This window comes from Zonotrichia leucophrys, chromosome 13 (genome assembly GCF_028769735.1).
Source record: "Zonotrichia leucophrys gambelii isolate GWCS_2022_RI chromosome 13, RI_Zleu_2.0, whole genome shotgun sequence".
NCBI classification, from domain to species: domain Eukaryota; kingdom Metazoa; phylum Chordata; class Aves; order Passeriformes; family Passerellidae; genus Zonotrichia; species Zonotrichia leucophrys.
Genome location: NC_088183.1, coordinates 9,567,062 through 9,593,263, shown reverse-complemented (window position 1 = coordinate 9,593,263; position 26,202 = coordinate 9,567,062). Strand labels below are relative to the sequence as shown.

The 26,202-nt window shown below is 46.0% G+C and overlaps 2 protein-coding genes and 1 long non-coding RNA gene across 8 annotated transcripts in view; 1 reads left to right on the top strand and 2 right to left on the bottom strand.

Annotated features, from left to right (window-relative positions):
* TCF7 (transcription factor 7) overlaps positions 1-8,823 on the top strand; it is a 70,733-nt gene extending 61,910 nt beyond the window's left edge. For 4 of the 6 annotated variants that reach the window (XM_064725004.1, XM_064725005.1, XM_064725007.1 and 1 more), the window contains 3 exons: positions 1,012-1,060; positions 2,587-2,659; positions 5,259-8,823. In XM_064725004.1, coding sequence (XP_064581074.1) covers positions 1,012-1,060; positions 2,587-2,659; positions 5,259-5,550 — 414 coding nt within the window. In that variant the 3' untranslated portion in view covers positions 5,551-8,823. The remainder of the gene's footprint in view (positions 1-1,011; positions 1,061-2,586; positions 2,660-5,258) is intronic. The other 2 variants (XM_064725009.1, XM_064725008.1) reach the window with 1 other exon arrangement.
* Positions 8,824-10,404: 1,581 nt separating this feature from the next.
* SKP1 (S-phase kinase associated protein 1) lies at positions 10,405-19,564 on the bottom strand. Its single transcript, XM_064725012.1, has 6 exons — positions 19,429-19,564; positions 16,770-16,866; positions 14,497-14,570; positions 13,232-13,375; positions 12,431-12,571; positions 10,405-11,664 (listed from the first exon to the last, which is right to left on the bottom strand). The coding sequence occupies exons 2-6, from the start codon at positions 16,864-16,866 to the stop codon at positions 11,629-11,631; spliced, it is 492 nt and encodes a 163-aa protein (XP_064581082.1). The 5' UTR covers positions 19,429-19,564; the 3' UTR covers positions 10,405-11,628.
* Positions 19,565-22,052: 2,488 nt separating this feature from the next.
* LOC135453709 (uncharacterized) lies at positions 22,053-25,083 on the bottom strand. The gene is made up of 3 exons (XR_010441927.1): positions 24,900-25,083; positions 24,426-24,591; positions 22,053-24,276 (listed from the first exon to the last, which is right to left on the bottom strand). It is a non-coding gene; the product is annotated as an uncharacterized LOC135453709 (long non-coding RNA).
* Positions 25,084-26,202: the final 1,119 nt, after the last annotated feature.

Here is a 26,202-nt window from a genome sequence, read left to right as displayed (position 1 = left end):
GCACGTGATGCAGAAATCAGGCAGGAAATACAGCTGCTCCCCCTCTGAAGGAGAAGCTCACCACAGCTCAGAGCTTTCCACCTTCACTCAAACCACAAGAAGTCATTTAAAAAGTCACAGGTCAAAGGCAGCCCTGGGAGCTGCCTGTGCCACACAGCCAGATTTGCTTCCGTGCTGCTGTGCCCTCATTAATCAGCTCTCTAGGGGCAAGGGGAGGTGCTGCATCTTGTGAATCAGAGAGGCAGTTTGGGGATAAAATAGGACTTTTTTATTACTGAAAAAAGAATGAAGGATGGGTCCAGAACTACAAAAGTACTGAAATAGATTAGTATTATTTAAAAATAAATTTCTGAGGATTTCCTAAAACTTTATTTCCCATTTGGAACCAGGGAATATCAAGAACCAGGGTGCTGTAGTTTCAGTTTGGGTATAAGGCACCACATTAAAGCATGTTTTGGAAATAGGGAAGGTTCTAAAATGGACAAGTGCTTTTTAGAAACAAAAGGAACAGGAATAAGAATATGACAGGAGCATCAGCCATTGATCATACTCTCTCCATTGCATGCAGTAAATCTCATTTAATTCTGTTGATCTCACTCAAAGTGCTGAGCCAAACTGCCCGTGATGCTGGATCTGGGGGTATTGGAAATGAAGGTTAATCCCTGAGAAAAGGCACAAGCCCAGAAGGAATTTGTGCTGTGCAGAAGCCATAGCAAGTGCCCAAAAACACTTTGGGTTTGGGTTTCACTTTGAGAGTTCCTCCTGAGTTTCTTCTTAGGAATGTTGGAATGGAATGAGGGAAAAGGAAGGGACACCCTCATGGATAAACCTCAGTAGTCCCTTTGCAGCCTTTTCCAGCTCATCTGCTCCTGGAATGGGCTGAACCAGCAGCACCATGGCTCTTACCTGGGAGGCAGCAACCATCCCCAGCACCCAGTCCAGCCCAAAAACCCTGCACAGCACCCTTGGTTTTCTGGAGCACAGGTAACAGCCTTTCCTTTGATTTCCTAGGGGAAGAAGAAGAGACGAACACGGGAAAAGCAGCAAGATTCCAGCTCAGGTAAGTGCCTGCAGCCTGGCAGCTGTTCCTGCTCAGATGGGAGAATCCAAAGCAGTTGTTGTGTTTTACCATGTTTTCTTTTATTCTCTGGAGCTTAACTAGAGAAGTACACACTCATTATTTTTTTAAGCCATGCTAAATTAACATTTCTGTGAGTTTTTAATAGACATGTTTGATTAAGAACATGGGTAGCATGTGAAAACTGAAAAGACTGGATTTTGGCAAATGCATAATAATTTCATATAAACTATCACTAAACTTTATTGAAAACATCCAAGGTGAATGTCCCCATCAGAGCTACAGATGATATTAACTAAAGAAAACTCCTTTCAAATACATCCATATTGTGTGTGGGATGAAATGTAGTGGCAGGACTGAAGATCATTCATGGGACTACTCCAACTTTGGTTGTCATTTCAAAGTAATGTAGAGTTGAAGCAAAGTCATACTAAACCCCACCTCCCTGTACCACCCTGCCATTGGAAAAGGCCCTATTGACAGATTTCAGCTGGTCACAGGCCCATTCCCATCATCCAAGGCTATTCATATGCTGATTGCTAAAGTATTTCTGCCATAGCAGGAATAAATATTATCTGTACCAATAAATATTAGTTTAAAAGGGAGTCACTATCAAGAGATGTGTCCCAGTAATACCTTCAGTTTAATTAACACTGTTGATCTCATTCAGTGCCGAGTTTGATAAGAAGAATACCAGGTTTTAGGCCTTTATGTAGAGTGCATTGTATATTTTTATATATCCATAGATATGTCTTGTCTTTGTGATACAAAAATTATAATTTCACCTGTTACAGATGGAAAACCAACTACTGGTTGTACACAAGGAGACTTTCATTGATGGTGGTTAAAGAGAGAGGCTGAATCCAGCACAGAAATGTGCTGTTCATCTCATTCATAACACCAGAGAAAAACACGATGTGCCTGAAAGCAAACAGGGCTTCACCCTAATGAGTCCTGTAATTATACAGCACAACAGCAGCGTTTTAGGGCAGGCCGTGGAGAGCAGGTTTTCCATTAAAACTGGAAGGGGTGTGATGGGGGCAGAGTGGAATAGCTGGGCCAGGTGTCCGTGGTGCTAACTCTGCTTTCAGCCTGCTTCTGCAACGTTTCCTCCTCTTCTCTCGGTGCGCAGCCCGGTGGTGTCTGCTGGAAGGGCAGGGAGCCGGCAAGGATGCAGATACAGGAGCCAGGCATTGCCTCGGGATTTGGCAGCTTTTCCAGACTTAAGAAATTGGAAGAGCTGTGAATTTCCCCGTAATTGCCCACGCTTCTCAAAGCTGTTTCCCAAACCACCTCCAGCTGCCAGCAGTGATCACTGATATTTACCTAACGATCACTTTCTTCCAGGTGGTGCCAGCGCCATTCTGTAGCAGAAAATAATGGGATTGTAGTGTGTTAGTCATGTGTCACAGTGGCTAAAATGATGTTGCCTCTTTTCTTCCTCGTGCTCCTCCTCCTCTTTGTGCCTCTGCCTTGCCCATTCTCGCCGCGCATGCTTCTGTGTTCAGATCCTGCCTCTCCTAAGAAATGCAGAGCTCGCTTTGGCCTCAACCAACAAACGGACTGGTGCGGCCCGTGCAGGTGTGTATGGCATCTCCTCCTCGCTGCTGGGTGTTCCTGGGACAGGGGTTCAGCTCCAGGTGTCCCCCTGCAGCCCTCCAGGTGTCCTGCAGCCATCCCAGCACCAGCAGAGGCTACTCTGTCCCGGCAGGGATGAGCTGTGCTCTGGGCATCCTCAGTTTTCTGAGCTGCAGGGACAGGCTGTACTCTGGGGTTTTTATCCCTCCAGGGGCAGTGTTGGTTTAGTGCCGTACATATTCCTCAGCTGATAGACTTCCCTGGTCTTAAAATTTATTTCCAGGATGGAGACCTCTGTGACCCTTACATGAGGCTTTTTTTCCTGCATTAGTGCTTTCCAGTTGCATTAGTGGCACCCTAGGGCCAGCAAGTGAGGGTTTAATGGGGTTTTTTCCTATTTATACTAGGTTAACCATGTATTTCCAGATCCATCTCTTCCTGAGCCTTAAATTTTGCAGTACATGCCGTGGGTGGGTGGGACAGCCTCAAGCAGCAAAACAGAGCAGTGCTGTGCTCCTCGGGCTCCCAGAGATGGATCTGGTCAAGAAATAGTAAAGTTCACATCAACCAAGTGCTGCTGGGCTCAGAGGGGCTGCAAAAGCAGGCAGGCAAAGACAGCTCCTGGGAGCTCCTGGATCTAGGTGCCAGAGCAGAGAGAGACTCCAGCTTAGACATCTGCAATTTGCAGTTTTGCACCAATGCATGAGGAAAAAGGTGGAAGTAAAGTACTGGTTGATGTGTTCACTTCATCTTGAAGTGACTAAAATCATTTAGTTGCCCCATACCTTGCTGCACCCCAAGCTCCAGTCCCTGTGGCTGTCCCCTCCTGCACCTCAGCGTGCCACAACAGCAGAGCTCCCTTTTTGCACTTCCCTGGGATGTGTCATCAAGCACCATTTTTAGTCGATTAAGAATCCGGGCAGAGCTCCCTTAGTGTCTCATTAACACGTGAATGCCAGAGGGGGCTGCTGGAGTGCCCTGTGCCCCCTGCAGCTGTGCTGCCAGGCTGAGTGCCCCACTCTGCCACGGACACTCCTTCCCCCTTCCCTCTGCCTCCATTCCAGCTCTGAGCTCAGCTTCTCCTCTGCACGGCTTCCTGATTAACACAGCCTGCTGGAGTGCCTGGGCACCTTGGCATGCTCTTCTGTGTGCCCCTGTAACCCAGCCCTGGCCAGCCAGAGCTGCTCTGCAATTCTGTACTAACTGTGCTGCTGCCACTCGGGGCTCCCGCCCAACGGGCCCTGCTCACCTGTGCACAACAACCTCCCCAGGAGGATCTCCCCTCCATGGGAGAGGTTAACTGGCTAAGACTGGGTGTTCCTGTTCACACTCCTCCCCCACAGCCTGGACAAACACTCCAGGGTGCTGTAGTTTCCAAAGTGAGAAGGATAAGTTCCCCTGAAGAGAGAGGGATAACACCCACCTCTGTAACACCCACCTCAGCATAACCCATGGACTGGGCCATTATCAGCAGTCTGTAGTATCACGTTTTTTTCCCCCTGTAACTTTAAATCCAATGAATCAATGGACACATTCCTGTAATCTTAAACACTGAAACTCTATCCTGCAGCTGCTCCCAAGATGTCTCTGGGAAACACAGCTCATCCTCAGCTTGTCTCTGGGGAATTACTGCCCATGGAAAATACCCTGGAGTTAAATAATTCGTGTTCCCTATTGCATTAATTGGGTCAGCAGGGCTAACATGGCACTGACAGCAGTAACAGCACTGCTCTTGTTCACTTCCAATGCAAGTCATGTTTGATACTGGACTAGTTAATGCTCATCCTCACAGTCTGGTTTTTCATTAGGCAGATCAAAGACAGCTGTGTGCCCACATTAGCAAGTTCTCCATTGGATCCATTTTCCTCAGCTGAGACAGTGAGGCAGGAGCTGGCTGGGAGATGTTCTTTCACCTGTTCTAGCTGTAAAGGCTCCAGCAGAGGAATTGTCCCTTCGGTACTGTTAAGGTGACATCTTGAGAGCTCTTTTGTTTGAGGATCTATTCTGAGGTGCTCAAGGACCCAAGGCAGATGACATGAGGGATTTGTCACATGGAGAGAAGGAAAACCAGCTCAACAAACAGTGAAGACAAGATAGTGTGAGGAACTGAATCTGGACAACCAGGGGTAGTTAAAACAGTCTGGATGTACAAGGTGACACCTGGAACTCAGGATAAATACTGAACAGAATTGCCACAGGATGTGAAGGAATCATGGCCAAACCCAGCTACAGCAAGAATGATGTGTGACTTGTATTTTTGATACCCTCAAATGATAACATACAAACATGTGGGGAACCTGAGTGTTTCTTCCAGGAGGGATTTTTTCTTTTTTTTCTTCCTTTTTTTTTCTTTTTTTTGTGTGTTTTCATTTTTATCACGACATTTTGTTGTCTATTCCTGTTTCAATTCATACCTTCCTCCTCCTCCTCCTCTCCCTTGGCGGCCGAGCCCCTCCCCGCGGGCGCCGCTCCCGGCCCGCTGGCGCCGCCTGGCGGTGTCCCCGCAGCGCTGCAGCGCCGCCCCGGCCCCGCGCGGAGCAGGGGGCGGCGGGGCTGCCGGGACCCTCCCGTTACTCACACAGACCTCTCTCTGCTGTTCCAGGAGGAAAAAGAAGTGCATTCGGTACCTACAAGGAGAAGGACGCTGTGCCAGCCCAGTTTCTTCCGATGGAAGTGCTATAGACTCCCCTCCATCCCCACCGGACGCACTCCGATGCATCCCCTCCGCCTTCCCGTCCGAGCAGCTCGCAGCCCCCGCCGACCCCGCGCACCGCGACCAGCCCGACCCCTGCCCCGTGTCCGCGCACCTCCCGCCCGCCTCCGGCCCCTCCAGACCCGGCGCCCGGCGCTCCTCGGCGCCCCCCGCCTACAGCCGCGCCTCCTCGGGGACATAGTCCCTGCCTGCCCCCGGACGAGGACCAGAGGCACAGCCAAATCCCCATCTCACTGTAAAACATGCAAAGTTTGGCCACAGGATGACTTAAGGATGATGGAAAACTCATTTGGTTGGGGTTATTTTGGAGGGGAGGGATGATAAAGATAGAAAAGCAATTAAAAAAAAAAAAAGGTAAAAAATAAGTACTTGCCAAAAGTTAAAGTGCTGATGAGTAAACAAGCCTTTTGTCCCTGCCCTGTGATGCTTTTTTTTTGTTTGGGGGTTTGTTTTGGTTTCTTTTTTACTGTATTATCTCCAAGCGTGGCAGAGAGCAGAGCCACATCCCCAGCTTGCTGCTGTAGGTGGTAGGTGCTGTCAGTCTAACCCGGGCTTCCACTCCCTGCCCTCCGAGCTGCTTCAAAGTGTAGTCACTCACAGATCTCCCATAGCCCTTACACCAAGGAGCTGGAAAAGCTGGAATAGGAGAATTTTTTTAAAAGCCCAGATGTCTGAAAAGGAAACTAAGCGATACCAGTGTTCTGATCTGACAGGGTGAAACAGAAATTAAATATTTAAAGCAATGAGGTGAATTTTTTGAACTTCTTGTTTGAGAACAGGAAGATGTTTGCAGGTAACAGGTCCCATTCCATGGTTGTACAGCAAGGCAGAGGAAAAGGGAGCACCAGCCAGGCAAAGGAGCATGGACTGGCTGCTGGAAGGGCTGCTGGTTGCTCAGGACACTGGGCAGGTGCAGCATCTGTCCTCTGCAGATGTCAGAGGGATGGTCAGAAATCCCACCAGACAGACTGGCCACAGCCTCACAAATCAGTCTGTTGCTTTTGTAGGCTCTGATCGAGCTCTGCAGCTGCACAGCAGTGAGCAGGGCAGGGCATGTGGGAGCCAGCAGCCCCACTGGCCCAGGGCACAGACCCACACTGGCCCAGCAGGTCCCTCAGGGGGAGGTGTGAGCTCTCCTGGCAGCACAGCAGCACTCACTGCCCTGCTCTGTAGGCATCTGTCTGTACATACCCTCGGTGACATAAGAACCCTCTTTGTCATGATTCAGTGTAGAACTTTTTAAAAAACCTTATTCTAGCTTTTTCTAAAAGATTCTCCCTCCACCCCAATGATGATGCCAAATGTTCATGTATTCTCTTCAGCTTTAAAATGTTTATCAGTTTCTGGTACTGTATTTATATTTTGAGTTTGATAAACAAAAAACACTGTGGATGGATTATGATCTCCATGAACTGATATAAATCCCAAATAATTCCAAGTTCTGGATTTGCTTCAGGTTTACAGTCTTCTCACAGACCACAGTCTAGTCCAGTGCAGACTTTTTTTCCTGTTTGAAAAAAATCTATTCCAGACTGCTGAAGAGAAAAATGACACCACACAGAGGTAGAGGGGGCACTATTTTTTTCCTACTTGATAGATGGGTTTTGGAGTACTGAATACAAATTATGTAGTAATATTATTGTAGAACTGCAAGAAATTTAAGATGACCTTTATAATGTACAAACTATTTTTATATTTTTTCTTAATGCAAAAACACAAACCATAATTTTTTACATTGGATTAAACATAACTTTTTAACCAACTTTATGCCTCAAAGATTTAAAAATTAAAAAAAAAAAAAAAGCCAAACCTAACTAGTCTGTAGAGCAGCTTTGGCTTTAGTCCCTTTATTTAGATGGTTTTGCTTCTAGTAGTGTAGATTTTTTATTTTTGGTTTTAGTTTTGAAGATTTAAACCTGTTTCTTTGTTCCTCTCCTGTTTAAATGTAACTTCAGAAGCACTGACAGAAAGCTATGTGCACAAACCTGACAAGTTTGCAAAGAGTCATTTTGAAGTTTGAATCATTTTAACCCTTGGAGAAGTAGCATTACCTGATCCAATGCGAACTGTACACTTTTGTACTGACTGCACTCAGAGGGTTAATTACATAGCACTAGATCAATATGCAATCTGCTCATTTTAAATTATTTTAGCAAGCTTAGCCAACAGCATGTTCTGGTGCTGAACAGAGGAACTCAGTAGACTTGCCAGACCTGATATGATCTCTTTAATCATATGATTTTCAAACAAAAGAAACAGCTTTAAAAATGGTTGTGTCTCAGCTCATCATTTGTCACTCTGAGACCCTCTGCTGTAAGGTGCTCTAAGTGTCACCTCCTGGAAACACCAGAGATGACAGAGCAGCCACCACAGCCTGGTGTGCCCCATCCTGGGTGTAAGGCTGGTGCAACTCAACACCCAACTGCTACTGCATGGTTGGATGACAGATGGAACTTAGCAGCAAAGCAAAGGCAGGTAGAAAAGGCAGATGTGTCTAAATAACACCAGAGGAAATTTCAGGGCAAGTCCTGATCAGTATTAAACTGGCCGAGGCACCCCCAGGACCTCCACCCGCCTATTTCAAGGCTCCTCTGGCCCCTCCATGGGGTGGAGTCCCTGCCTGGACCAGCAAAAGGCTCTCCTGCATTACAGCCTCCTCTCACCACTGAAATCCCACTGATTCCTGCCAAAGCTCCTCAGTGACAGCGAACACCCCCTCTCCAGGAGCCCCTGCCTGTGCCCCCGTGGCACAGCAGCATTTCCAGAGCCCCAGAGCTGGAGCAGTCACACTCAGCACTGTGTGCTCTGCTCTACACATACAGGCCAGAGCTCACCCCGGGCTTCCACTGCTGCAGGATAAACTCACAACACCCACCTGTGATAAACTGCACCCAGTTTATACTGGGGAAACTGAGAAAATGTCATTATTTCTATTCCAAAACACAGAAAAGATACTGTTTGGCCACTCCTTTCCAAGACAAAACAGCATGACTGACTTCTGTTCCATGGCCCCATGGCTGATAACCAATGCCAAAACAAAGTTATTCATACCAAAAAGGGTGTCTTTCAAACTGCCATATGAAGTGTTGCTATTTTGTGTTAATACTCTTTTTTAATAAAAGGAAGACTTTGCCCTGAAGTTTTTATCTCAACAAGAAATTTTTTTTAGTTCTTTTACAGCAGTTTTAACTCTTCTTGAAATACGTATTTGAATTCCTGGAATCAGTCTGAATGTAGAAGTCATGGAAGTACCACTTCATTAAATCAAGTAAAACCACTGTATGTATGTAGCAGGGATAAATGTTTTGCAGCTGTACCTTCATTTGTCCAATGACTATCCATCATTTGTTGTAATTTTTTTACTTCACTGAGTTTGTATTTTTTGGCTTTTATGTTCAAAGTATGTTTATAGCTTTATAAATAAAGTAATTGCCAGACTGGCTGTTCAAAAGAGGCCACTGGAAGTTATAATGCTATCAAGCTCTCAAGTAACTATTTCTTAGCATTCAAGAGGATTCCTGCTTGCTTTTGTTTTTTCCCTTCAGCATTTGTATGTTTGAATAGTTTTTAGAATAACTGCCAATAACCTTCAATGGGTAAGACTGAAATACTGAGCCAAGGGTCCAAAGAAAATACTTTTTTCCTACAATTCCTACTGACACCCAGCCTTGCTTCTCCCTACCCCCACAGTCAATCCCTTGAAAAGCCTGATCCCTGATCATGCACTGACTTAAAAAAAAAAAAAATAGGAAAAAAAAAAGCAGCTTTAATACAAGTTAAACAGCAACAGAAAGTTTAGCAGTGGGAATCAGTCTCAGAGCACACAGCCAGTGCCCGTTAGAGCAGCAAGGAGCAGGTTCAGCTGAAGCACAGAACACAGGCAGCAGCCACAGGACAGCCCAAACCCTCAGCACCTCCCCAGTGTCCTTCTCTACAGCTCAGCACTACTATTACTGGAGTGGGTAAGACAACAGAGATTCACAAAACCAGGCTTTTCCTGCTGACATCCCTGCCAGGCAGCTACAGAACCTGAATGTGGCTGAAGTCTGAGTCACTACTGCAGGGGAATGTCAATTAGAGCAAGTAAGTTTATGCAATCCTGACTACCAAGGCCAGTGAGAGAATTACAGATCTGACAGAGCACACAGAGCAGCCCTCCTGCACCTCCACACAGGTGCCTCAGTGCCAAGAGCCACGTGTCACAACCTGGGGCTCCAGCACAGGCTCCAGCCCTGCACACCTGCCCAGCACAGCTCAGCCTTGGGCCAGCTGCTCTCACAGGTACCAGCTTTAATCCCAGGTGTGGTTATGTGGTTATGCAGGCACAGCACAGCTGGAGCAGTGCAATGAGGAAGATAAACTGTCTTTGTCCCTCCCTCACCCTGAAGCAGCATGAGGCATCCTGCAAGGCTGACAAACATTGACAATGGGCTTGTGACAAGCACCCAAAGGCATTTACACAGGCTGCTGCCACCAAGCACAATTACACCAGGCTTCTGAATGTTAACTACAAACAGCCACAGAAAGGACATTTTCCATCACATTTTCCTCTAGTAGCACTTCTAAACTGAGGTGCATTGTTTGCAATGCAGGCTGCTGGAAAGGCTTCAGCATGTCCAAGTGCAGCAGTGCAGTATTTGATGCCCACTGACAATGTCATACACCCAATATAATGCACAGCAACACAAAGGCAGGCCCCACAACCTCCTGAGAAACCAGATGTGAGGAGCAGTTCTACCCAAAGCATGGGTTTCAATGCTGCTTTAGAGCAAATTCTGAATGCTTTCATAATGGTTACATCCAAACTGTAGGCAATCTTGGCAAGCCATCAAAAAATCTCTCTGGATATTTATCCATAGCCCAACTTCATCTCAAAGTTGCTCACTGTGTCTGGCTGGTACCCTGCATTAGTCCCTTACAAACCTGACATCTGTTTTGTTTCAATTAACCACTGCCTCAGTGCTATTATTTCTACACTCAGTAACAAATGACAGTAAAACTGTCTAGTTCCAAATAACTAGAACCATTTGCAAACCAAAGTTTAAAAGCCCTTTATTAATTCAGAAGTGAAACACCAATATTTCAAGTGAGATAAGTATGTTTATTAAGGTTCATTCTACTCTAAGGTTTATACAGAGAATGGAATGCAATACAAGCTAAGAGCACACCTCAAAGATCTACCACACAACCATCCCCTACTCCCTATAAGGGAACTGTAAAAAAAAAAAAAAAAATCAGAAAACCAGTTACTGTTCAACTAGTTGCAAGTGGCTTTGTCCAAAGAAGTTAAGCTTGATATTGCATTAGCTTTGTATGCAATAATTAAGTCTCTACAAGCTGAAGTATCACATACAGAGGCAAAAGATTTCCTGTGGACACAGGAAACCATGTTTCCAAGAGCTACATCACAAGGGTCTTTAAAACTGCCTAAAAACCAGCCACTAATGGCATGCACAGGTCAATAATATTAACTTTGGTAATGTCAGTCATTTTTGGTCAAATCTGGATTCCACTTTAAACAGTAATATGTATAAAAACACACCCATCCTGTGCACAAAGCAACACACTTTATTTGCTATCACCTAGAGGCAGGTCTTCAAGACATGGCTGAAGTATTCAAATTTAACTGTCAGGAGCTTGTTTAGTTCTAAATCACATTTTCACTAGTCTATAAGGCAAGACTAAAAGGACAAGAAAGTGGTCAAATATTTAATTTTTTTTTAAATGCAGGACAAGAACCATCTTGAAAATTATATAGCTTTAAGTAACACTTAACTTTTTCCACAATGCTTTTGTAAGAAATCCAGTAACTTTTTTATATTATCTAGTTCCCCAAGAGAGATTCTAGTTTTTCTTTCTGAAGTTATCAATACCCTGTAAATACATGTGTTTTGCTCTTCTTGAGGAAGAAGTTATAGATGTTTTTATTTACAACAGAGTCAATCCTTAGCACTATATCTGGACTTCAACAGTTTAAAAGTGTAATGAAAATGACAACCTTAAGTGCTACTTCCCATACAGAATCCACACTTAGTTCAGTTTTATTCATTGCAAAGTAAAAAGACATCCAATTACACTAGTAAAAACTCAGAGATCTAGATCTGTACTCAAAAAAACACTACACATGCAAAGGGAACAACATCCTGCTAACACAACTTCATTTGCTGCTGCATTTGTCTAATATTAACAATTATGAACAGGGCAGTGCAACTAGTATTTGGAACAATCCTTACAGTGTTCGAGTGTCAGGCACAAAACTTCACTTCTCTTCACACCACTGGTTCTCTTTACGTACCTGCAAGAGCAGTTAACTGTCAGTATGTGGCAGTGACATTCTAAGCCTTTGGCTGTGAATACCCACAAGCATTCAGGATTATTTACTGCACAGAGACAAACTTGAAGCAGCTTTAGTTTTTCACACAGATTTTGCAATTATAAAATCCGTCTTCCAAACTGGCCTGTTTATCAGTGTAAGCCTGGTTTTTCATGCCTAGGTTTGATCAAATCTGAAATTTTCCAACCAAGTAAAGCAAATGGACTACCTGAAGTCTAAGCTATTTATAACATAGCATTGAAAAATACCCTCAAAAATCTACAACTCACTGCCCTGTACTGAAACCAGGCATCATGTTCTGCTTTCTCCCCAACTCTGCCATTTTGCAGTTGGTTTGCTGGTCATGTTTTAAGATCAATGAGTTTGTTACTTAGAGAAGCCAAACTTACCTCTCCAGCCACATGCAGCAATACACCTTCAGCATTCCCATGATAGCCCCAAACCAACAAACTAAGACTGCCACACACAATCCTACCTGCTTTCTTATTAAACATGCTGGAGTTAGAAAAATCAGTATATCTTGTTTTGACCTTTACAGGTAATGGGCTGCAAGCATGGTAGACACCAAAATGTCTTCTGCTAGCAGCACCCCAATTATGAGGAGTTGATGCATTAGTTTACATTGATTGATAACAAGTTTGCTGCATCACAAATTGAGTTATGAAGCAGCACACAGTAATTCAGCACCAACAGCCATCTAAATTATAATTTAACCCAGACCAAGTACCTGTGCTTCTTCCTCTTCAGTGAAGTCATTCTTAATATTGAATGTCTTGCGAATTTCTTCTGGAGTTTTACCCTTGATCATGTTTGCCACTGTCTTGCACGTGACATCCAGCAGACCTTTGATGTCCAAATAATTTGCAGCCTGTGAAAGAGTTTTCAGATTTAAAGCCTCCATATCAATATTCTGTGTCATTAGATGCACTACAGAAGTTTACACCGAAATTTTAGAATACTGTGTGCAAACAGATCATCCCCACTTTGAGAAGCTTCTAGCTAAAACCTTCAGGACAGTACCTAAAACTTGCTTGCCAAATAGAAGGTAGTCATTTGTACCATGAAAAACACTCCTCCTGCTCCACCCTTAACAAATAGCATTCACAAGTCTGCAAACATCCAAGATCTTCAGTGTTGCAGTACTGTTAACCAGCCAAGACAGGTAATGTTGGCTCACAGCTCCATACACAGTACAAATTTAACAGTCAAAGTCAGATTTTCAGTTTCATGCAGATCTCCAGAACTCTGTAACTAGCAATAAGCCCTCAACTTGGGCTTGAGAGCAACAAGAAAAAACAGTGCTATTTAGTAAAGTATTTTGATTGATGAGCAAGTATAGCATATATACTAACATTAGGCTAAAAGCACTCCAACATCCTCACCAATTTCAGCCAATACTCACCAGAACCACCTGCCCTCCCCACATCCCCCCTTTCCAATGAAGAAGTAACTCAAGAAGCATAAAGGCTTTATTTCTCAGGTGCATAACTTCACAGGCACAGGCTTTGCCCTTCTTGAGGACACTCACCAGGATAAGTTCAAAAAGTGTTCCTTGGTCTACTTTCAGAAACTCTTGATCCCACACAGGGATGTCATCTGTTCTCTTCTCTTTGTTCTCATCATCCTCAGGAGGAGGTGGATCATCCTTGTGATGGGTGCACCACTGAATCACCTAATTATGGTTTTGATATTAAAGTTTTATCCAAGTGATTCTTCCATGAAACCCCAACTATAACTTAACTTCATTTTGGAATAAATTAGAACAATAGATCCCCAATCCCAGAATACAACAGCTTTCAGAAATCCCAAATGATTTAGTAGCATGTAAATTAATTAATCTTAAAAGCCAGCAGCTGGTGCTATGAAGTTATAGGTCCCTGTGCTAACATATATGGGCTGTACAAAGAAAACTTAATCCTCATTTTGCTGTATTTAATGTGTTTGCAGAAACATACTTTGTATTAAGCAGACACTGCACAGGGAAAGAGAGCAGAGTGGTAACAGCTACCAGCAGGTCACATTCACCCCAGTACAAAGTTCAGCCAGCAAGTTTGCCATTAGTGTTAGTTTGGGGTTTGTTTTGTTGGGTTTTTTTTAGTTTGGGAACATGCAATCTCATGACCCAGACATAGAAAAGAAGCAGGGATCTACTGCAAGCAAACTCCTGTTCCATTTCACCAACCCAAGAGACTTCACAAATTTAAGTTATTTATGTGTCTGTTCACTGGGAAACAATTCCTAACCCACTATTTACCCCAAAACAGGCACAGTGGTCTGGTGCTTACTTCGGCACTATTTGAAAGCATAAAGAATCTTGGACACCACACAACTACAACTTTCTCCCTTAACCCAATGACCATGGTCTGTTAATGAATTTAACACCACCAAGGGCACACAGTGTCCCTTAAGCACTGTCAGTGTCAGTCACTCTCACCACTGCCTGTCCCTTAATCCTTTCTCCAAACATTTGCATCTCATGAACAGCCACCTCAATTCACAGAATCCAATTAAAGCCAGTGCTTTAACACCATGAAATGCCAGTGTGCAGAGATGCCCAGCACCACTTCCTCAGGAAGCCTGTCTGCCTTACAGCTGCTGTTCCAGGTCACCCCTGCACACACTCTGCCATCACCCACCTGCCTCAGCCCACACACCCACGTTCATGCACCTTGATTTGGTTAAGTTTGTAGTACATAAAAAATATTTTCTAACTAGTAGTTCATAATACCCAACTCCAAGATGAATTTTACATTTCTTTACTGCCAGGGAGCACAACAGCTTTCACCATCTTACCTTTTTTAAGATGGCTGCATTAACATTTGGAAGAGGGACTGGGTCATCATCACCTTCATCATCCATTCCCAAATCTAAAATGGAAAAGACAACTGAGCAATTGGCAGACAAAAGCATTTACTGAACGGGGATGCTTCATCAGTTCTTCACTATTTTGACAACACTGAGGTTGAAGACTGGTAACAAAGGACCTCTAAACTGTGAGGTAATGAGCCTTTGGAAGGCTGTGTGGAGCTATGGCTGTACCAAGCAGAGGTTAAGTGGCTGATAAGGCTGCCTCACCAAATGACAGTATCTACACACCATCAGCTAAGCTGTCACTTGCTAACTCAGTGCTCTGAATCTGAACTCAGATGCTGAACAATCTGAAACATTTGTGTATTTTTACCACTTACACAGTTTCAACACACAAGTTCTAACTTGAGGGCTCCCATTCCATTAATGATTAAATAAGAATTCAATCTACTGTGGTAAACAGACACAGCATCTTGTCCTCTGCATGAGCAGGAAATACTGTAGCCACACCAGTGCTGCTCCCAGGCTCTGAATCACTCATATTGATCCTGTACCAGCTGAAGAAGTCCACATGGTAAGACAGCAGCACAAATCCTTCCATCAAAAAAAAAGCATTTATAAAGCATGTTTCCAACACTCCTTGTTTTAAAAGTTTAAAAATCTCCAGAGAGATTTGGATTTGTCCCCTTGATATGACCAAGGAATCAATGTAAAAAGAAGGAGAAAAAGATAATTAAAGTTTCAGCTTGATACACAGAACAAACACCACATTAGCCATCTTTGATTAAAGAATGTGCTTTTTTTATTACCCAAATGCTAACAGTTGGATGACACCCTAGCTGTCAAAGACATCTTGGAATGAGTTATGTAACTGACTAACAATGCAGACCTTCACTCATTACATGCACAGATGAGCCAATTCTACATCACCAAGGAACCAAATTTTCAAGAACATACGACCATCATCACGCCTCAAATCTGTACGTGATAAATTCATGTACTTCTGTATTTAGACAAGTCTGCTACTGCTGCTATCAGTGGGATGCTAATTAACATTGCTTTTCTGTTTGAAATTACTCCACAGATTCAGAACTGAAACACTGCCATTAAAAGATACTGAAATAATTCAAGCAATATCTGAACTTCAGTCAACTCTGACTTGTCACCATCACCTCTGAACCAGCAATTTTATCTGTTAGCAGAAAATTGATATTTCAATGGTGGTCCCACGGTGCTCAGTAAAACCCAAACTTTCAGCTCCTCCTCTCTCAGCTGCAGCACCCAATACACAAAACATTACCTGATGCTCAGCCAGCTGCACTGAAAATGCCTTTCACCTGTGCTAGCAGACTGGTTCTCTCCCAGGTTAGAAAGGGGCAAGTTTATGGTGCCCAGCTTACACACTTCCCATGAATAACTTCCCTCTATCTCCAACACTGGCACAACTCCTGTAGGAGAAAACTGAGAATTGTGCACCCTAATGCATTCCATTTCCTGTTTGTGCTGCCAGCCATGTTCAACAGCATCTTATTAACAGAATAGAAGCATTCAATGCCTGACATTCAATCTTATTTTTACTGTTCTCATAAGGTGTTACAACCAAACATTTACATGCAAGAGCATAATATTAACTACATGTACAGAAATAATTGTTCCTAACTTAATTCATGAATACATCCAAAAACTAGGAAAAGGCACCAGTAAACAATGAGGATCTGCACTGGAGGGATCAGACAGTTTGCTCTGTATCCCAGCCATCTGGCACATTTCCCCTCCCCCGCCACGAGTTCTTTTGTTTCAAATTTATGTCAGCAGGAGATCAGACCTAAGTATTTATCCCAAATAATTTACCAGCATTCACAACTCACAATACAGGTTTAACTTCAGCTCTTTATTGCATTGATTTAGTATCTCCCACTCCATACAAGTGATATTTACCTTCTAAGACTGGTTTGTGCAATTAAATAAACTGAAGTTTTAAATATTATTAATGTTCTGTTTGCTTAACTCTCACAAAACTGAAGCAGACTGTAGGCAAGGCAGTGGGCTACTTGTATTTTACTCCGCCCTACAAGTGCTCTTAACCAGGGCTTTTTCCAAGAGCACATCCACCCTGAACAGTTTCAGCTACAGCAGAGTTCCAGCTGTTCAGGCAGGAGACAGAAGCTGCTCCATAGGCCTGGGAATCCTTTTTCAGCACAGCACCAGCTTGTCTCAGTTCCTGTGCAAGAGGCTTCCTCAGGGTCTCACACTCTTACCTTCCAGCATGGTCTTTATAGTCACAGACTGCTTTGCAATTTCCACATCAACTTCAAAGATTTCTCCATCTGAGCTCTGCAGTTTAATTGAAGGCATCTACAAGAGAAGGACAGTTATTTCCACACAATGTTCAGATGTTACATGTTCAGCTGACTCAAAGATGTGCATCACCTTTACTGCTGAAATTGTTTCTTCCCAACAGCAGACAGCCCAGTGCTACTTAAGGTGTATTCAGATTATTCACTCCTTGAATCAACAGCTCTAAATTCATTAATCCTCATGTTCAAGAAACAAGGATTGACTGAAGTCTAACACAAACTCATTTCTTTTTTTAACTTGAAAGCATAAAACACAGAGATTAGTCAATAGTGCTTTTTTTTTCCAGTATCACACAACAGCTATCTTTCTCTTGAACAAAACTTCAACACTTCCAAAACACCACTTGCCTTCAAATCCAAACAAGTGCCACTCACTTCAACTGCTCAAACAATGTCAGATCTCAACAGCAGCTTTCAAATTACAGCCTCTGGAACAGAATCATTACACTGAGGTTGGGAGGAATTCCTCTAGATGGGCCAGTCCAGCCTCCCTTGCTCCAAACAGACTTAAACAGACCAGGTTACTCAGGATCAAAGGCTTTCCTCCAGAAAAGTGTTTGGTTTTCTGAAGAAATTAAAAAGCAATAAACTCCTACAAGGAAGGCCTTCAGCACTCACTACTGCCCTTGCAAAGCAGGAAGCAAGACCAGTACTTTGTTAGCATCTGAGACAACCATGCATTTTAACAAAATTCCTGAAACAAACTGTAGTAAGACCTACAGTAAACAGGCAGCAGGCTTGAAAGATGTCATTAGCAAAAACACCATCAAATTCTACAAAAAAGCATCATTCCAGATATGTAACAACTGAAACCCAGAAGTGAAGCACATGACACAGCACCAGGAGATTACAACCTCTGGCTGACACTACACATGCAGACTGTGGGGTGTCAGTGCACTTGAGCCAGCCCAAGGACAATATAAACACAACTGTCTGGCCACATAAAATTTATAAATTTGTTCTCAACCAGCTAGTAGGATGTGTTGTAAGTTCCTTTACCACACAAAATATTTGTCAGCAGCAAACCATTGCAACAGTTTCCTTTCTTTTTGGTCCTCCAGTTACCTGCTTCAGGATCACTGAAGCATGTGTTTGCACAGCCTGCAACTACTGTGAACAGCTCTGGGAACAAAGAATTTCAATTGCAATTAAACTGCCAACCAAACCAAACTTACCGGCTGCACACACCAGTGCCCCACAGTAGTACCTATCAACAGTTAATTAACTGGACCACTCGAAGCAAACTTGCATTGCCTCTTTCTGAAAGCTCAGGGCTCTGTGTGGCTGAGCCTGACAGCCCCGTGCAAACCCCGGCCAACACGTGTTATTGAGCAGCCCCCACCAGCGCCGAGTCCTCATTGCTTTAATTTCCATTTGGCAGGGAGCAGGCAGTTAATGTTTACACAGCAACGTAACCCTATATGACAGTGCTACTTCTAATTAAGATGGGTGTTCTGGAGGAACACAGTCATGACTATTCCAAAGGTACAAGTGTGTGCATATATATATAAATATATATATATATATATACACACACACAGAGAATCTGGGCTACAGCACAGCTCTGCAGTTTGAATGATGTTTGGGGAAAGTGCTGTAGGCACACATTTTAAATTTAATGCATCTGTTTTTGCAGTGACTGCCTGGGAGCACTCCAGAACAAACCCAGCTCCATCGGCAGCCTCCCCGAGCCTGAGCTTACATAATGCTGCACAGCAGAGCCAGGCAGGGATGCTGCCTCAGCCAGGGGAGCCCCAGCAAGGATATTCCCCTCCTATCAGCCAAACCTGCTTATTTATAACAACACCTTCATTTATTGCTGAGGGTCTGAAACAAGTAGAATGAAGTTAAACTACTGCCTTGTCATTGACAACACATCAGAATTTCATCGATTTTTTTTTTTAACACCACTGAACTCGATTTCCTAGAAAACAAGAAAAAAACAGAACTAATTTTTAGCAAGCTGCAGTACGGCTCCGGCAGGTGACAGTCCCTCGGCAGCAGCACCACTGGGTGACTAAGCAAACCAGTCCTAAAAGCTTTATTTGACAACAGCAACAACAGGCTAGGAGCCGAGCTCAAGCCAAACCTGAATTACAGCAGTAATTTACTCGGCTAAGCCTGAAACGCCGAGCTCAGCCACCTCCAGCCGCGCCTCCCAGCGCCATTCCGGGTGGATGCCCGCCGCTTCCCCCCCGCTCCCGGTAACCAGGAGCCAGGTAACGAACCCGCACCTGAGGCGCGGCCTCACGGGGGCGGGGAGGGGGAGGCACAGCCGCCCAGGGGAGGCTCGGTCTGCTCCGAGGCTTCGCTCACCGCCCCCGCGGGCAGCGCTGCCCACGCCGCCCCCGCGGGAGCTCCATCCCCGCACGGCGCGGGCCCAGCGCAGCCCGGGCGCTCCATCCCCGCACGGCGCAGGAGCGCTCATCTTTCCGCCCGCCCCGGCCCCCGCCATCACCCCACGGCCTGCCGACCCTCCGTCCGCGGCAGAGCCGGGCCCGCCGTGCCCGCACAGCTCCCAGCGCTGCCCCCGCGCCCCCCCGGCCCGCTCGGGCCTCACCGTGAGGCGGCGGCGGCTCCGCGGACGGACCGTGAGGAGGCGGTGGCGGCGCTCGGGCCCGACTGCGGCGGCGCTCTTATAGCGAGCGGGGGAGGGGGAAGGACCCGCCTCCCGCCGCCTCGCAACGCCCGGGCTGCCCGCCGCGAACGCCTGAGCAAAACACCGCACCGCGGCTCCCGAACGGCGAAATCCGGTACTCGCGCTGCCTTCCGTGAGGTGCGGAGCGGGGAGCGGAGCCGAAAGGGGTTCGAGGGGAAGGTGCCGCCGATGGAGGGTTTTTCAGGCAGCGACGGAGCCGCGCCAGAAGCCGCACAATAGAGAGGCCAAGGCCCCTCCCCGCGGGCTGAGGGAGCGGGCCCGGCGGGTCCGGCCCGGCCCTGAGGGCACCGCGGGGATCCCGGGGTGGCGGGGCCGGGGCCGGCTCGGTGCCCTCCAGCGGGCCCGGCTGGCAGGGCCTGTGGGGAAATCGGTCATTCACGGTAACCCGGGCTCGCCCCACAACGCCCACGGTGCTGCTTTCCTTCGGGGGGGAAAGGCGGGGTGATGCTGCCAGTATTTCTGAAACCTTCCCGCAGGTAAACACGGTGAAGTCCCATCGCCAGGTGCTCCAGAGCCGGAAGGCATTTTAGCAGAAAAACAACATTGAAAAACCGGCTAGTTTAAAATAGTTCCAACATCAGAGAGCCTTGCTTCAGTGGAAATACGTGCGGGAGCGTTCATGGAGCCGGGAATGGATTTAGCTCCGAGTGGTGCTCACAGAGCTCAGTGGTGCTCACAGAACACCTGCCCCGGGTGCTGCCAGGAATTCAGGCAGCTCTAGCTCAGCCCTTGAAAGCATCTCCGGACCCCAGCTGTGCAAGGAGCCCCCGGGCCGAGGAGCAGAGCAGAGCTGGGCACCCAAACAGCCCAGGAGAGCTGTTTGGGTGCCCAGCCCAAACCTTTGTGTTAGCACAGCCCCACCTGAGCACTGCCCCCAGCACGGGTGACAGCTGATAGGTCACCTGTGGGTGCTGGAAAGCACCAGGTACAGGGTTTTCAGGGAAATAAAAAGGGTATGTGAAGGGTTTTGCATTGTGAGGAAGGGCAGGGTAAGAGCCCTCATGTCACTGTCACAGCACACACTCCGTGCTCTGCTGCTGAGCCCAGCATTTTGTCAGTTCTCCATGGCAAAATGGCTTTCAAATAGGCAAGGTATTTACACAGTGACAACACAGGATTCTGACAATTTGCTTTACTTCCAATCCTAAACAAAAATGTTTAGGAAGCAAAAAGCATGTTCTCACATCACTCCAATGCAGACACAGCCAGGGTGCCTGTAAGCACACTGATACCTGCAGCAGCACCACACTGCAGCATCATTTACAGCCTCAGGAGGTTCAGAGGAGGTTCAGCTTGGACATCAGCAAGGATTTCTTCCCTGAAAGGGTTGTTAAGCACTGGCATGGTAGTGGAGTCACCATCCATGGAGATGTGCAAGAAACAACTGAACATAGCCCTGAGTGCTCTGCTCTGGTTCACAAGGAGCTGATCAGTCAAGGGTTGGACTTGGCAATCTTGGAGATGTTTTCCAACCTTATGTTGGAAACCAACCAACCATTCCAAACCAATGCTTCTGTGCTTAGTCACAGGTTTCCCATATCTTGGGGTTCCAGAGAGTTCCAGGCTGTGCACCCCACACGTTAGGGAACAAATCCTTATTTTCTAGACACACTGGAAAATATTTTCTAACATGAAGAATTTTCCAAGGACTCAGAATTTCTTAGTTTAGAATCTTGTTTTGCCCAGTTCAGTAGCCAAGCCTGGCCTTGGACACTTCCAGGGATGGGGCAGCCACAGCTTCTCTGGGCACCCTGTGCCAGTATCCATCTCACATAACAAGTGAGACTACAATTAGAAAATATTCAATGTTAAAATGTTAAGTACCTTGTTCTTTGGGCTGTTTCTCTGGAGAGATGGAAGACTCAAATAGATTCTCAGCCAGAAAGGACCTCCTAGAGCTCAGCTGATGGCCTGGGAGTTCTACATCAGAGCATATCACTTAGAAGAGGCCTCTCTGTAAATTCCAAAAAACTGTTGAGGTGACTGCCTGACTTGAGAAGTTTATTCCAGGGGCTTTAGGATGCTGAGCAGCTTGCTAGAGCAGATTTGGATACAACTCAGAGCAATCTGATCTCTCTTTGCAGGTGGATCCAGGTCACCTCTGTGGTCCCTTGCAGCCCAGATTACTGTGTGCCCCCCTGAACTCACCCTAAGAGCTGAGGGAGCAGCCAGGTGATGCTCAGCAGCAGACTTGGACACTAACAGAAGTTCCTCAGAGATCCTGGTGTTGATAACCACATAAGCTCTTTGTTCACCATTGAATGAGACCTAATTTTCATTTTTAATTTATATGTATCTCATATGTAAGAGTGTGAAACCTCCAGACTACCTCTAACATGACTTTTTGATTGTACCACCATCACATTTACCTCTTTCTTCCTCAATCACACCATCTCATACTCCAGTGCTGAAACCACATTCAGTGCACTAAAAACCACTGCCTTTATTTTCCTTAAATTATTATTTTTTATTTATGTTAAAACTCCTTGGTTCAGAGAATCAGACAATAAGAGAAGGTGGCCAGTGAAAAATCTGTCTACAAATCCTAAATCCCCTTTCCCCATGTGGCCAAAGAGCAAGGTTTCTGATTTGGCTGGTGACCAGCAAGCACAAGCTCACAGACTGCAAATCAGGCTCAGCAAAGGGGGGATGGGGTTTGCTCTCAACACAAAACAAATCTAATGGAATCTAGGAACAGGCAGAAAGCTAAATTCCATGCTTAATTATAGTTGTGGATAAATGTAATTCAAAATTATACTGCTGATTACACTTGGTACAGCTCTTTACAGCTTTCCAAAGGAGGAAATTCCATCCTCAGTGAACTTTGAAATCTACTGTTGAATTAGAAGTTTGGGAAAGTTAAAACAGCAAAAACACCCCACACCCCAAAAAGAGGCAGATGGCTGTGCCAGATATGCAATAATCACACACAGCACCTCCCACTGTGCCCTACATATCACACAACCATCCTGGCCAGCCCCTCCCGTTATCTGCTGGGGAAAGCAGCTGCTGCAGCAGCGATAGCCCAGCTCCTGTGGGCCAGTCAGTGGCAGTGGCACAAACCCCAGCCCTGGTTAATCTGCAAGGCAAAAACAAGATTGCTTAAAAAGGAGGTGGCCCAATTTCAATTGTTCTGCACTCAGGTAGTGATTGCACTGCAAGTAATCCTAAAGCTGAGCATTTCTCCCCTGAGTGCAGACAATCACACCAGCACCAGCCACGGGTAAGTTACAATTAAGGGCCTTTGACCACTGAGAACATGGAGGAGGAAGGGAGCAGCTTAACACCAAAGCAAATACCTGAAAAGATTGGAGCAACTGAGCTTGATTTAATGCTTAATCAGATCCAGAAGAGCCCTGACCTACATATTCACAGCATCCCTGGGCTGCAGGCACAGCCAGTTGAGCAGCCATGCAGGGGGAGGGAGTTTAACGTGCTGAACGTGAAGGAGCAGCCTCCTGGACACAGCATCTGCTCCACAGCCTCGTGTTCCCTTCTTGGATGCTTCTTTCAGGCATAAATTAATGTGCTCCCCACTCTTCAGAGTACCTCACATTCCACTTTGACAGAGAAACAGGATTTTTTTAGCTGCTGGTGGTGATTTAGAGACTATGGAGATAACACACTGATTATTTTTCAATACAAATGTGATGTGGCATTGTCAAAAATCTAATGACAATCAGGCTTGAAAGAGCTCAGCTTTGCTCCATCAACAAGTTGGGAAAATCCACAGGAAAAAATCCACAAAACTCATCCTGAGGGAGAGCGAGCCAGGGAGAGCGCCAGGTCTGACCACAGAATCTGAAAAATAACCTAATCTACATGGTAGGGGAGACAGAGACTTGCTGCAAAAATCATCCTTTTTTTTTTCAGGATTACAAAAGATGAGGAGCATTTTTTAAAACAAGCAGCCACATCAAATTTGAAAATAATTGAACTGATTGGTTCAGTGTAAAACCAGAAAACATCAGAATTATTCATGTGAGAGAGATGGTAGAGGGACACTGCTGAGCTCAAAGGCCTGGGCCACTGTTTTTTAAAATAGTCTTGGAACAATGCAGCAGCAGAAGAGGAAAATTCTTGTTCTCAGTACAAGTCTGAAAAAGCTAATTATTGCATTTCCACTTCATCAAAATTTGTATTAAAGCAGCATCCTTGAGACAGTGTCACTTTTCACAGATGTATCCCAGCAATGCAGAATGGTGGGTGGCAGAGCCCAGCACCTGGGTGAGAGTCCAGCCCAGAGAATCCTCAAATGGTTTGGGTTGGCAGGGACCTTAGAGCTGACCCAGTTCCAGCCCTCTGCTGTGGACTAGACCAGGTTGCTCAAGGTCCCATCCAGCCTGGCCCTGAGCACTTCAGGGATGGGGCAGCCACAGCTTCTCTGGGCAGCCTGTGCCAGGGCCCCACCACACTCACAGGCAAGAATTTCTTCCCAACATCCAATCTAGTCCTGCTCTCTCTCATTTAAAGCCATTCCCCCTTGTCCTGTCACTCCAGGCCCCTGTCCCAAGGCCCCCTCCAGTTCTTTTGTAGCCCTTTTAGGCACAGGACTGAGATTTGGCCTCCCAGGTCTGTCCAGAGCCTTCCCTTCTCCAGGTGAGCATCCCCAACTCTCCCAGTCCAGCTGCAGAGCTGAGGGGCTCCAGCCCTCAGAGCATCTCCAGGGCCTCCTCTGGTGTTGCTCCAGCAGCTCCATGTCCTTCTGATATTGGGGATCCCAGACTGACAAAACCCAATAACCAAATCCTGTCAACAGACACCAAGTGAGATTTTTTTATCAGCTTCTATTCCTTCCTCTAACAGCACTCCCATTCCCCTTATATAACAATGAGGATTCGAGATAGTTTAAAAAACTGAAGATGAAGAGGAGGAAGACTGAAAATAGAAATACCTACCTCAAACCTATTTGCAGCACCTGTATCCTAATCTCACCGTCACTCCACCTCCCCATATTTAAACAGTGATTTCTGTACCAGTTCTGCCTTGGCATCCTCTGAAATCATTGGGAGCACTGTGGGGGAGCCAGGCCCGGATCCTCTGGCTGCCGAGGGCAAGGGTAACCTGTAGGGGGATAGAATATAAGAAAATAAAGATGGTGTAGAAAGTAATCTCACCCCTAAGGAGTTGCAGCTGGGCCAATTATCAAAGATTAGGAGCAGGCCTGACTTTAACAGGCCCCAGCTGTGACCAGTGAGACGAAGATGCTATAAATGAGTGGGGTGGCTGGGTGAGAGGGAACTGGAGTTAGTGAAGAAGAAAGAGTCAGTGCTCTGAGAGCTGCCCACGAGAAACGCCAAGAAGGTTTGGAACTTTTGTGACAGGAGACAACAGCATGGAACCCCTGCAATGAGATGACAACAGTCACCCACCTGCAGCCTATTGGAGGCGCTCCATGTCAGCCTGGCCCACGTTAGAGCCGCTCCATGTCAGCCGGGCCCACTGCAGAGCGGCTCCCGGCCCGGGCCGGTCACGGTGCCCGGTGCCGCCGGGCGGGCAGCGCCACGCGGGGGCGCCGGGGCTCGCTCCGAGGGACGGGAACTCGGCGAGCTCAGCCCCGCAGAGGCGCTCCCGGGCATTCCCGGGAAAATGGAAAGGGCAGACTTTCTGTAGGTGGCCTTGAGAACGACCTTCAGTGGTAGCGTATAAAACTGTAAAAATCCTTGATATAAACACAAGGGGAAGGGAACTGGCTTAGCTTTACAGGGCTGCCTGGCACTGGTCTCCAACGCCGGAGCCGTTCAAAGTCCAGAAAGCAGATTCTGGGCTGGTTCTGATGCCACAGATGATAATGAAGCAGCTGCTTTGAGGTTTCAAAGTCCATGGGAATAAATACAGTGTGTTTCAGAAGTCAGCATTTTTAAATGCATTCAAAACATTTCAAAAAGAGATTCCAGGGGAGAAAGGGACAGTCCAATAACATTTTGAGATGGCTGAGCTAAAGCTGGATAAACTCATGACCAGACAATCAGAACCTTTCACCAGCGTTTCTCTCTCTCCCCGGAGGCCGTGGCACCCCCTCCCCTGGGACTGTCCCTGCTCCAGCAGCAGCCGGCTGTGTTCCTCTTCCCCGAGGACAAACACAGCAGTGGAAAAGGAGGAGAGCTGCCTGAAAAGTGGGTCAAGCGTGGAATGAAACACCCACCATAGGATACTCCCAGGCAGGGCTTCTCCAGCCGTGTGCTTATCCCCCCCCCGTTTTCCTTATAAAATAAAGAAGCAGAATAGAGCAGCCATCACTGCCAATTCCTGCACTGATGCCACCATAAAGGTTTTTCACAGCAAGGTTTAGGGTTAGGCTGGCTGTACGGGGATATTTTCTCAAACTCCTGAAAAATAAAGGCATTTGGGAGCCAGGCTAAAGCCTTTCAGCCCAATCGATCATGCAATTATCAATGTAAACAGGACACTCCTCTTTTACAGTTCAACACTTTCAGTTTTAAATGCATAATCTGGAAAACAGTTTATAGATTTATTGAAATTTAAAAAACAAACCAAAAGGACCTAACCTCAAAAAACCCAGATGTATTTGGGGGAATCTACTGAGGAAGATGTATACAGAAGTCAAGACAACCAAAAGCAAAGACTTAGTTTAATTTATACAACCTTGTGCAATGAAATGAGTAGATGCAAAATGGAGTGTTCTACTCAAAATCACTTTCCTGCCAAGTTCTC